The following is a 13,035-nucleotide window of genomic DNA, read 5'->3' as shown; positions in this document are numbered from 1 at the left end:
AAGGGGTGCTTCATTCAGCATAAAAAATGACACGTTTACTGATGTTAGACGAAACGTTAATTTTGTTTTCGCATAAAAGCATTCGTTTAATAAATTAAGCGCCACTAATCAAAGAAAATAGATCCGCCCAAACGGGCACAACAACGGAACAATTTGGGCAGCACTTTCTGCTATCTTTGTTTACACTTAAGGTAAAATTGAGTTTCCACTTCTCATTTCCATGTTTGGTGCCCTGATGGCCCTGTCTATAACAAAGTTCGCAAAAAGAGACGCAAAACAAAGATTTTGAAATTTTTGAACCTGAGCTGAAGTTTTCTCATCGGAACGTATTGGCAAATAATGGAATACTCTCCAGTTGATTAGCCAAACTTGGAAATAAACTGAGCAAAAAAAAATTAAAATGGATCAGAAATTGTTTTTGAATATATTTTTCTGTGCAGTGGCTCTACCAAACGTAATAGGTAATGTTTTCTTCTTCCTATATTAAATCAAATACGATTTAAGCACTTTTTGAAGACATGTCGCAGTTAAAAAAAAAACAACATTTGTTTAAATTTCCGTTAAATAATTTGTAGATTAGCTGCGCAAAATAGTTTTATACACGAAAAAGTAGCTAACGATTTCTTTAAGCTTTGACCTTAAAAAAGCGGAATTTACTCTATTCGCCATAAAAACTGATTATCGAGAAAAAAGTAGCGATTTTTTTTTCAGAATTAGAATTTATAAATTAATTCTTTTCAAGAAACGTATGAAAGAGGACATTTTATATAAAACATATTTCCCACAGGTTAGGATATCTTATAATCAAATGCATATTGTTGTTCTGTGCATACTATTGCCACTAGCTAAATGATGTATCGTTTTTTTTTTAACATTTCCACCCCCACCCCCACCCGATATTATGTTTATCTGAATTTGGTCCTTTTGACATCTATTTTTTTTCTTGGGATATCTAAGGAATCGAAACGCAGCCCTACAGATGATAATGTCCGCAGTTTTCCAATTATTTTTCCTATTAAAATTCAAAATGAAAAACATACATTTAAATAGAAAAATTATTTAGTTGCCAAGATGTATCAGCGATTTTGCGATCGAATGAATAAAACTTTGATATAAATTGAAATGTTCAATTCTTAAAGTATGAGGACTGACTTTTTGCAGCAGATACTCTGAAAAAAAAAGTACATATACGCTTATGCTTATGTCAGGAGATTTTCCATGAGAAAATATGATCGCGTTTTTTTTTATCCTAAAATTTTCTGTGAGAGTCATTGTTCCCGGAAATTCAAGCACATGGATTTATCTTCTTTTCTTACATGATCCTTTACATAATCGCCAGTCCATAGTGTGCTATTTACTGGTCTACAGTTCAGCACAGGCTTACTGGACTACAGTTAAAAATGTATTATTGTATCATTATATATACGCAGCCTGTCGGGTAGATCTTAAATATTTCGGACGATTTATCATCATGATACGAGTATATCGTAGACAACTAGATCTATAGCAATTAAAAAAATACCAAGCACATACCATTGCTTTAATGTAAATACCCACCTGGCCCTCGGGGCAGCATAGATATTGTGCTAATGTAAGATTTTTCACTTCACAATGTCACTCGGGTAAGGAAAACAGCTGCCATTCCAAGGCAGACATATTAGCTCTTTTTTTCTTGCATAGATACAATACGATGACAAATAGATGCCATCATATTATAAGATTCTTTCACTGGTTGTAGGTGCAGATGGGAATAACCGGCCTCGAGGGTAACTGTTTAAGCGGTAACGAGGCTCCCTGCCGAGTTACCGCTTAAACAGTTACCCGAGAGCCGGATATTTCCATCTGCACCTATAACTAGTGACAGAATCTTTTTCTTGCATACCGATTTCAAGAAATAATAATAAAAATAATAGCAATCGAACGGCTTTCTTTTTAGAATTATTTCTTATAGCAGTGTTTTTAAACAAAGCGCGGGAAACCAACGTCCGTAAACAGGAAGGACGTCATGATGTTTCAAAACAAATAGCAATGTTTAGTTCCGGTTTTGTTTTATCAGTTGCAGCGTAACGCTATGAATTTTTGATAAAATAACGTGATTTGAATCGAGAAATATACTATCAGGAACTAATAGGAACTGTCAAGGTACTGAATTTTTATTCCGTTTTTTAAATAAAATATAAATTACTACATAATTCTTCTACATATTTGTAATTCGTAATACGTCATTTACAGAACGAGAGTCATCTTACACCCCGGGGTATAAGATGGAGTTTTCCAGCACCGGTAAAAATACCGGAAATCTCCGTCTGGTATGCAAGAAATAAAGATTATGACGTCGTAATAGTACTTATACTATATGAAAACACTATTATAGACAAGGTCTTTCCCTAGGGAAAGATAGGTATATCTATCCCTGACTCGCGCTCGTACAAATGTTTACTTTTCCTTCTAGATAGGCAAGAAGTTCTCGATTTACCCATTCTGTACAAAGATCGTGATGTCACTACTTTCCGTCTAACCTCTATAACAGGGACTGATAACCAGCCGTATTTCATTCTATGCATAGAGCGTGACGTTACTACTTTAATTCCGTCTAACCTCTATACCAGGGACTGATAACCAGCCGTATTTCATTCTATAGATATCTAGCGTGATGTCCCTCTCTTCTATAACAGGGACTTATAACCAGCCGTATTTCATTCTATAAAATTTAGAGTGTGACGTCACTACTTTCCGTCTAACCTGATAACCAGCCGTAACTACTTTCCGTCTACCGTAGTGTACACAATGCAATTTGCCAGCTAACAGTCGCTGTAAATTTCAACGTCATTCTACGCCCACTTTGTTGGCAGTTTAAACTGTGTTTATATGACCGTTCTTCATATACAATTTGCAGGCTAGGTCTTTATTTGCTTCTTAGCCTAATGAAATGTTATTTAATTAACAATTCAAACTGCTCTGTCAAAACAATAAACAGTTACATATCCCAACTCCCACATCAATAATGATATTGATAATAAATTACATGTAAACATCACAGTTCTTTGGAAATGCCAAAAAGGTCTTGTTTTGTTGAGTTATGTTTTCCCTGCGTCCGTACAATTTCTGTAATTTTTGTGATAGCAGATACATCAAATCGCTTTATTTTTCCTCCAAATGGGAAATGTGCGTGACGACATGAAATTTTAAACACCACTACAAACAAGCTTTCATAAAGCTTTAAGTATTTTGGAGCATTTTCGCTTATTTACAATCGTAAGTGGTTTCAAAACAAAACACCATCATTTTATAAACATCAATGCAAAATCAGCCCTTTTTTTGTTTAATGGGACAATATATACGCCTGCAACATATTCACGCGTGTAGATCATATATTTTTCTTTGTGTTTATCTGAAAAAAAATGATAGCTTAATGTTTTTGAGGGTTTGACACATTAGTAAAACAGTAGGAGTTAGTTTAGTTTGAACATATTTTATTTCAAACGTATGTGCATACTACAATTTACAATTTACAATATTGTTATCATTCATGCTGAAAAAGGATTAGATCCGAAAGCTAAGCTTATGAAGGTCTTCTCCTAAGAGTTAGTTTGACAGCATGTCATACTACATGAATGGGTCTAAATTAATTGAAACAAGTGCACTTTACAGTCTTATGTACAACTGTTTTTTTTTTTTCGACAATTAAACTACAGATAAAAATGGGCGCAGCCGACTTTTTATCGCCCTATACGTTTAATGTTCATAGTAGAGATATATAGATTTAGAGTGATAGGTGCTAGAATTTTATCGTACCGGACATGCCTCTGTCGCTATCTATGGCTGTCTTGGTACCAAAGAATGTTTATCAAATTAAAACTTTAATCCCTCATTTGTAGCAATGCGAAGGTGCGGTATTGTTTGAACAAATAACTTATGACAAGAGATCTCTCAGCTTAAATGTTAAGTAATTAACATCTGTAGACTGCAAGTACAGATATGACATTTACGTTGAATAGAAAGGCCTTTGTATATTGTTTAGGCAAACTTTGCCGCAAAGAAAGACGGATTTCTTTAAACATGATATTTAGCTTGTTGACTTTCAGTCCCATTAGGGGAGAATATGACATTGTTTTGTTCTTGTCTATCTTCCTTCCGCTAGCTGCTACATGAAATGGAGAAATTAAAATAAAAAAAACCCTACAGATGTTTGATGTTTGCTGCTCTGTATCGCTTTAGAATGGTAGCAACATTAATGCATTTGGGAAGTAACTACCAAATTCAAATTGCGTTAAACACTACATAGATTTGTTAATGTAATACCAAAATGCGTTGGATATGCACACATCAACCACAAAAAAGAATTAATGATGACCTGGTTCATATAAAAAGCATGTTTCATATATTTTCTTTTTTTTCACAAATGAAATCATATTACACACTAAAATGTCTTACAATACGACAGTCATAACCTGATCTTACGACCTTGAATATATCACAGTCCTAAAATGCAGTCAAATCGTACTTTTATAGATTAGAAACATATTGACAACCAACGATGGCCACTGGGCACAAGAGCTGCAACACTGATCTCTTGTTTCGCACGATCATTAACAAATCATACGAAATTGTTCGCTACCGAAATCGGCCAAAGATTTACTACGTTGCTACCATTTTGAAGCGCAACACTACTTAAAACCTTTTAACAGAAATAATTCTCAATAAAGATACATTTGACATGACCATATTCTAACAAAAGAGAAGAAATATAAACGTTCTAGTTTTGTGAATAAAAGATAAAAATTCAATATCATGGATTAAGTTCCATTATTTTCCAGTTGACCTAGAGCACAAACAACAGTACATGTATTTAGATATTTTTTAATCATTCGTCACGTTGTGCACCAAACATTGTAATGATGTTTTTGAGAAGATAGATATTGTAAACTAAATAAAAAATACCTCAATTGACTGTAACTGTTATTTTGCAGGCTTTACATGCTACAAATGTTCGTATGTAACTCAGACAGAAGGTAGCCGACGAGACTGCATCGAGAATCCGTCGGCATTAGGTTTTGGCTCACATCTAGAATGTAACTCTACAAGTTACTGCGTGTTACAGGAACAATATGATATACGTAAGTAACAAATGTCGCTCTACAAATTACTGCGTGTTACAGGAACAATATGACGTACGTAAGAAACAATTTACTGCGTGTTACAGGAAAAATATGATATACGTAAGTAACAAATGTCACTCTACAACTTACTCCGTGTTAAAGGAACAATATGATATACGTAAGTAACAAATTACTCCGTGTAACAGGAACAATATGATATACGTAAGTAAAAATTACTGCGTGTTACAGGAACAATATGATATACGTAAGTAAAAAATGTCACTCTACAACTTACTCCGTGTTACAGGAACAATATGATATACGTAAGTAACAAATGTAACTCTACAAATTACTCCGTGTTATAGGAACAAATCATATGTAAGTAACAAATGTCACTCTACAACTTACTCCGTGTTACAGGAACAATATGATATACGTAAGTAACAAAGGTAACTCTACAAATTACTCCGTGTTACAGGAACAATATGATATACGTAAGTAACAAATGTCACTCTACAACTTACTCCGTGTTACAGGAACAATACCATAAGATATACGTATGTAACGAGTTTAACTGTATGCTGCAGGAACAATATCATAATATTATATTATGTGACAAGAACAATATATGTTATACGTAAGTAAGGAATGTAGCACTTTAAGTTATGTGTGCAACTCTACCAGTTACTGTGTGTTACAGGAACAGTAAGGTATTCGAAAGTACATGCTTTTTACAAAGGATTTTCGCGTAACGTTAACTGGATTACCCTGTCCATGCCTACAACTACATTTTTATGAGAATCAGTTAGCATTGATCATGATCAAAATAACTATATAACACAATCAGTATATGGTAGTAACAGGAATATATTGATTACTATCTATCTATAGTGTGATATACGCCATTTTTACCAAAGTAACCACATTGGATTTCTGGTAAATCTAGCAATTCTAAAATATATTTATCCTTTCTATTGAGGATGGCGTTTAAAAACCCGCTTCAAACATCCATTTGCAATACACAGATTAACATCTTTCAAATTTCATTCTTTGTTGTGGTTCATATATTCCTTCATGACAAAAGTGTCTTCACTTTGTTATGGCAAAGAGGTGGCTGGCTTCTTTATTGACAGGTTGTATCCTTTAAAGTGCACAGTGTAAGTGACCGTTCTCGACATATCGCAGTGTCTTTAATGGACTACAGTTGTTGGTTATCATCTTTAGTCCAACGTTTACTTGACTGCCTAATCCAAACATCATTCATGCAACCAAATTCGAACTTAACACAAAACTCTTCAGTTATGCTTACACGTTCTCACTCAATAAATTCACATAGGAATGCAGCTGATTGACATTAGGTAAAAGAAGCACTACAGGTTCAGTGAATGACATTAATGGGTAGACTAATTAAAGCCTTATTTTCATTACACTCTTCTGGCTTCCCTCAGACTGATACAGCGTCCACATTTGTCTTAAAGCAGCAATTCGATTCTTATAAAGTGAAAAACGTGTTCATTTCATTGGTAAGATCATGAGGACTGCCTAAAATTAACATTCTAGAAAGGGTACTATTGAAAATAAAAGTTTACAGCATACAGACTCCATGGAAAACATGAGCGTAGTAAAACAGCCTATTAAATATATTTCTTATACGTACTATTAATAGTATCAGCGTCTAAATTCAGTGGATTGTAAAATGAACCGGCTGTTTTACAATAATATTCCTGTTGTTTGTAGAATCTGATGCAAATATATCACCATTTTGTTTTATGTTTCAGATAAGAAACTTGTGACCTCATACTTCCGTTCATGTTCTGGAAAGTCATGGGGTAATGAGTGTAACAAAGATTGGAGTCACGTGACATGCAAAGCATCTTGTCAGGGTAACTACTGTAACGAACGTGACCAGGGAAAACGATACGAGGCCTATCTTGCCCTACACAAAGACGATCATCTGTTCGATAGTGGGACCTCATTTACAACGAACATTTATTTATATATGTCAATGATATTTGTAGGTAGATACATTCAGTGGAAAATAATGTGAATAGCTGGTCCGACTGTGTGGAATGAATTTGTCTTTAGCGCGACAAAATCGACTCGGACGCCGTTTGATAGCGATGCGAATATGCTATTTTATATGTAATTGTGTGGTTTAATATTTTGGCTTTTTATACGCAATGTGTACATGGCATATCATTTATCATTTTACCCATGCATGCTTGACCATGTGTGCATTTGATCTTGTATAGCATGCTGTTGGAAGGAGCGAAACTAGCTCTCGCCTGTATCAATAAGAAAAGATGTCAGATTTAGATAGCATCTGTAGCAGCTATATTTTCACAGACTATGCATTCCGTGTCAGCCATGCTGTATCGTTAAAACAAAGTGCACTGTCATAAAATTAATATAATAAAGGAGATGTTCGCTTTGTTCTTTCCAAGCAATACATTAATTAAGTTAACCCTTACCCTACTGAATTTCTAGGATGAACGTGTCCATCTTTCAATTTGGACAGTACCATTAACTGTTAAAAGGGGTGCTTACCTATAAGATTCTTTCACTGGTTGTAGGTGCAGATGGGAATTTCCGGCTTCGAGGGTAACTGTTTAGGCGGTAACGAGGTTCCTACCGAGTTACCGCCTAAACAGTTACCCGAGAGCCGGATATTCCCATCTGAACCTATAACCAGTGACAGAATCTTTTTCTTGCATACCGATATAAAGATATAATAATAAAAATAAAATCAGTCGAACGGCTTTCTTTTTAGAACTATTTCTTATAGCAGCGTATTTAAACAAAGCGCGGGAAATCAACGTCCATAAACAGGAAAGACGTCATGACGTTTCAAAGACAAATAACAATGTTTAGTTCCGGTTTTGTTTTATCAGTTCCAGCGTAACGTTATGAATTTTTGATAAAACAACGTGTTTTGAATCGAGAAATATACTATCAGGAACAAAGAGGAACTGTCAAGGTATTGGATTTTTATTCCGTTTTTCGAAATAAAATATAAATAACTACATAAATATTCTACATATATGTAGTTCGTAATACGTCATTTAAAGCACGAGAGTCATCTTACACCCCGGGGTGTAAGATGGATTTTTCCAGCACCGGTAAAATACCGGAAATCCCCGTCTGGTATGCAAGAAAAATATATACTGACTGAACAGCGAACACTGCAGATCATGATTAGACTGCATGGATGTGCAGGCTAATCATGATCTACACTGGTCGCAAAAGCAGAATTAATCGGTTAACATGAATTTGGATCCAGAGTCCCACTTCTGTACTACACTTAAGGACTTCAAAGATATATAAAGTATATCGTTTCTACCAGGGTATTATATTACAGAACTCATAACTTTTATACTCGTCCGCTTAGCTTGATAGGGAAAGCGACGATCTTTTGACCGTGGGGTCGTGAGTTCGATCCCCGGGCGGGTCGTATGTTCTCTGTGAGTCTGACAATTTGATAAAAGACAATGTGTCTCATATAATTCGTCCAGTTAGCAGTTACTTGCGGAGTACAGCTTTATACTTGTACAGAATCCAGGAGCACTCCCGCCGTTACATAACTGAAATAGTGATGAAAAACGGCATTAAACCGAAAACTAACAAATAAATCATAACATTTATGCAAGAATTTATAAACAAACACTAATCTCAATTGGTAAACCAATTTCTTCAATCTTTGATGGAAGTATTAACAATTAGATAGTTTAATCATATTTTATTGTAATTATCACACAAGACATTATGGTAAATGTACATCAAGACAATAATATACAGATACATATGTAAATATATATACAACAGCAAACTATCATTACATCAAAACATATATAATACTACTGTACATTAAGAAATATTCGGTAACTTTGCAAATGTGCGATAATACAAAAGGGTTGGACCACAAGTTTTGCCAACATTAGAAATCGGTCCGTCCCTGGCTGTCAAATTAATGTTAGATTTAACTAAATAATTAGAAAGGGGATAGTTTTATAAAAAGTGAATAAAAGGACTGTTCATGAATAGAAAACAAATACCATGTTTCGTATTTGATCAACAATATCATCATTGAATAAATTGATAAAAACGAGTGTAACATTTTTTTTATGATTTGAAGCTTTACCCATCTTTTGTATATGCAACAAATGCATTATTTTAGCAAACTCATCTTCAGTCGAATGCCGTTATGATGTTTCAATGTAACACACCGGTATCATCTAAGCCGAACATGTATGGCATATAGCTTAAAATGATTAGGAGTAATCTCGCTAATAGGTATTATTATGTTTTTAAACTTTATTCCGATCATATTTGTAACTTGTTTATTGTTAAACTTGACAGTTTTTTTCTGTATTACGTTGACTTTCTCGCTTTGACATTGATTATGTTAACTTTAATAAAACATTAACATAATAATCATACAAGATATAATTATCATATCAAACCTGTTAACTCCTTGTATGTTTCATTAAACAATGCAGTAGGTTATGACTCAGTTAGAGGTATCACCCGCTCGCTAAGCTCAACAGGGAGAGCGCAGACGTATTGATCGCGGAGTCGTGAGTTCGTTCTCCGGACGAGGGGTATGTTCTCCTTGACGATTTGATAAAAGACCATATGTCTGAAATCGTTGTCCCCCACCTCTGATTCACGTCGGAAAATTGGCAGTTACTTGCGGAGAACAGGTTTGTACTGGTACAGAATCCAGGAACACTGGTTAGGTTAACTGCCCGCCGTTACATTACTGAAATACTGTCGAAAAACGACATAAAACACAAACAAACAAACAAAGATTATATGGCATGTTGTGGATATATAGTGTTAGTGGAAATACAAATATGATCATTGTCATATCATACAATAATGATACTGTACTTTGCATGTCCATGTGGCGATGTACAGCCGTTTTGTAAGTGTGTTAAAACATAGCCTTTCGTTTTCTACATCTATCATTCCATATTGTTTGCCGGATATTGATATCTGTCTTTACTTTAAAAAAAAAAACAAATTTCTGTTGGTCAATAGAGTGTGTCACACTGTGAGTGCTTGACCATTCGAAATTATTTAAATCTAATAAACGATATATCAGTTTTACACAAAACGTGGTTTGTATTTCATATCTGTCTAATGTCCAAGATTATTCGTTGATATGAGTTGTATTTGAAGGGCACGTATCTATAAAGGTGCATGGCAGTATAAAAATGCTATATGAATTGATCTCTCTTGAAACCCATCAAACTGATACATAAAATTGACTTTAGTCTTAACCTTTAGCCTGCTAAATTTCTAAGATGGTCTGGTCCATCATTCAGTTTGGGCAACACCATATGTTATTGAAAGGGGTGTTCAATGAAAATGTTCTGACTGAATAGCGAACTGTGCGCAAAGGCAGAATGACTTGCAGCCAGCAGGCTGCATGTTAAAGACATTAGAACTACCTAAATTTTTCTATTTGTCAGTGAATAGCATGCAAAATGTCTTAGTAGCTTCTACAGCTAAGCAGATTTTCAGTCCAGGTAAAGAAAAAAAAATGAGGTCCTTAGTGAAACTTTACAATATAAACAGAAGATTATAATATGAAATAAGGCAAAGCCTCAAAGCGAGCTCAAAGAAATCGGATTTAGCTAAAAATATAATTTATGCATCATTTATTTGTCACAAAGAAACTATTCACTAGTCACAAGAATTCAGGAGAACCTATTCACTTGAAAACGTCTACATTTAGTGTCACCATACCTGTAACAGTGAATATCATACGTTGCAAAATTTATGGAAAGCCGGTGTCACGGTGACGTCATTACCGCGTTCCCGTTTCTTTCTGCTAATTAATGGCATTTTTTCCATCTTCTGGCCGATGTTTGATCTTTTAAATGAAAATATATTTTTTTCAAACAACTGGAAATCATTCTTTCATTATTGTTGAGTGATGAATAATTTTTAGCAGTTGAATGAAGTTCTGTATTCACTCCGGAAAGAAGTATTTCCTGTGAGCACCTGTCCGCTAGGGTGTGCTTTTTAAGAACTTCCGACGAAACTTTTCAAATCCATCACCAAGTGTGAAAGTATACTTGCGTTAGTATACCGTAAAGCTCGATTCTCGAGCAGGCCCTTTGGGCCTGCTCTTCGAGCTCACTTGTAATTACAAACTGAATAGGTGGCCTTAGAAGTGTCATTGTTGTCAAATCTTGAAATTCTCATGCAAGTTACACATTTTACCATTTTACCTGTAGTCATTTACTAAGGCCTTTAAGCTTAAAATACCGATTGACAAGCTCCTAATGACATTTACCCTGTAACATGTGAATGCATCATGTCGTCTGATGCAATCCGTCTGACTGATCCAGGTACACGCAATGACAAAAGAAATCAACAATATCTGTTAAATTACAGTTGAATAAAAACGTACTACATTGGTAATAAAGCAATGCACATAAGTATCGAAGCTTTACGAATCTGTGTTGATGATCACAATTAACTTTATTAATTATTTTAGGTTGCAAACGTCATACTTCCTTTGTCGATAGCTGTATGCTGTTAAAACATTTCAGTTGAGTTCAACCTTGTCTGTTGTATATTACATGATTTTCGAAACTAAAATATGCAATTATGTGCAATTGCTTCAGTTGCATATCACAATATAAGATATATCAAGAGTTTATAAATGATTCAAACTGGTAATGGTTCCAGCGAGTGTAAAGAAAATTGATCACGAGCTTGTAAAAATTACAACGCCAAAAATAATTGTTTTCTTGAGTAATGCTTCTACCGTGAAATTCCTGTGTATTTCATGATAAACATATTCATAAATCTCGTAATGTCACATTTAAATGGATACTATACGTGACTACATGAATTTCAAACGCCATTGCCAAGCAGAGAGGAGATTATGCTTCCTGTCTAATGCTTTATGTGTTATGAAGCATTTATGTCTATTACTTTGTAACAATTTTTTAATCGGACCACGTGGGTAATATATGTTTACTGGAAGTCAGAATCAGTGATTTCGTTTAAAATGGGCAATTTTATGCATATAGGATGTTCATCGATATAATTCTTTTACGCAAAGGGACTGTTATGATAATACTTACTGAATTAACGGATAGACTGACCCCCGCCCCTATGTTCTGTCATATTTCTCTCATTAACAGAGGAAGTAACTCCAGCAGGTGGTTTCTATATTGACATCTTTGATTGCCCCATCTTGGTTTAGCCATCAAATAAAAATGTGCTATTTTAGAGGCTTAAACTTTACTTAAAATGTCTGCACTTTTTAAAAAATAACCATGCAGCCAGAGAACCAGACTAATTAAGATACCGCTAAATGTAATAATATGAAATAATATGACATCAAAACAGATGAATTTCATTAAAGCATATTGAGTGATACCTTAGTACCGCACGTTTGCTTGTGTTTTCTATACAAATGCGTCCGGCAATCTATTTATATGAAAACTGACCATGTCATCTGTTCAGTAACAGCTATTCTCGATACACAGTTTGGTGTTTGCAGAGAGAAATAGATTAAGAAGTACAGTATATATACCGGACATACCTTTGTTGCTATCTCGGCTGTCATGAAATTGTTTATCATATTGAAGGTCCAACATTAAGTAATGAACATCTGCAAACAAACATTAAATATATATGTCATTAACATAGAACAGAGCGGTCTACGTAGATTGTTTAGGTACAAAAAGACTTAAAATAGACGAATTTCTTTAAACATGATATTTAGCTTGTTGACTTAAAGTTCCATTAGGGAAACATATAATCTTGTTTAGTTCCTAGTCTTAACTTCCTTCCGCTCTTCATTACTTTAAATGATCAAAGTAGAAATCTACATCTTATACTATGGTCGGTACACGATTGAAACGACTCGTTTTCATTTTACCTCAAACAGACATAATAAATGAAAAGTTAA

General features: G+C 34.5%; 1 protein-coding gene across 1 annotated transcript; it reads left to right on the top strand.

Moving 5' to 3' along the window:
- Positions 1-228: 228 nt before the first annotated feature.
- LOC123561713 (uncharacterized) lies at positions 229-7,945 on the top strand. The gene is made up of 3 exons (XM_045354269.2): positions 229-461; positions 4,971-5,117; positions 6,878-7,945. Exons 1-3 carry the CDS (start codon positions 401-403, stop codon positions 7,144-7,146), a joined length of 477 nt encoding a protein of 158 aa, XP_045210204.2. The 5' UTR covers positions 229-400; the 3' UTR covers positions 7,147-7,945.
- The last annotated feature ends 5,090 nt before the right edge of the window (positions 7,946-13,035 follow it).

This window comes from Mercenaria mercenaria, chromosome 10 (genome assembly GCF_021730395.1).
Source record: "Mercenaria mercenaria strain notata chromosome 10, MADL_Memer_1, whole genome shotgun sequence".
NCBI lineage: Eukaryota > Metazoa > Mollusca > Bivalvia > Venerida > Veneridae > Mercenaria > Mercenaria mercenaria.
Note: the sequence above shows the minus strand (reverse complement) of the source record. Positions and strands in the feature narration are given on the sequence as shown.

Excerpts from the sequence above, each read along its gene's own strand:
- LOC123561713 (XM_045354269.2), top strand. The coding sequence starts at position 401 with ATGGATCAGAAATTGTTTTTGAATATATTTTTCTGTGCAGTGGCTCTA. Across the intron at positions 462-4,970 it reads GGCTCTACCAAACGTAATAG|GCTTTACATGCTACAAATGT; the intron begins GTAATGTTTTCT and ends GTTATTTTGCAG. Across the intron at positions 5,118-6,877 it reads ACAGGAACAATATGATATAC|ATAAGAAACTTGTGACCTCA; the intron begins GTAAGTAACAAA and ends TTTATGTTTCAG.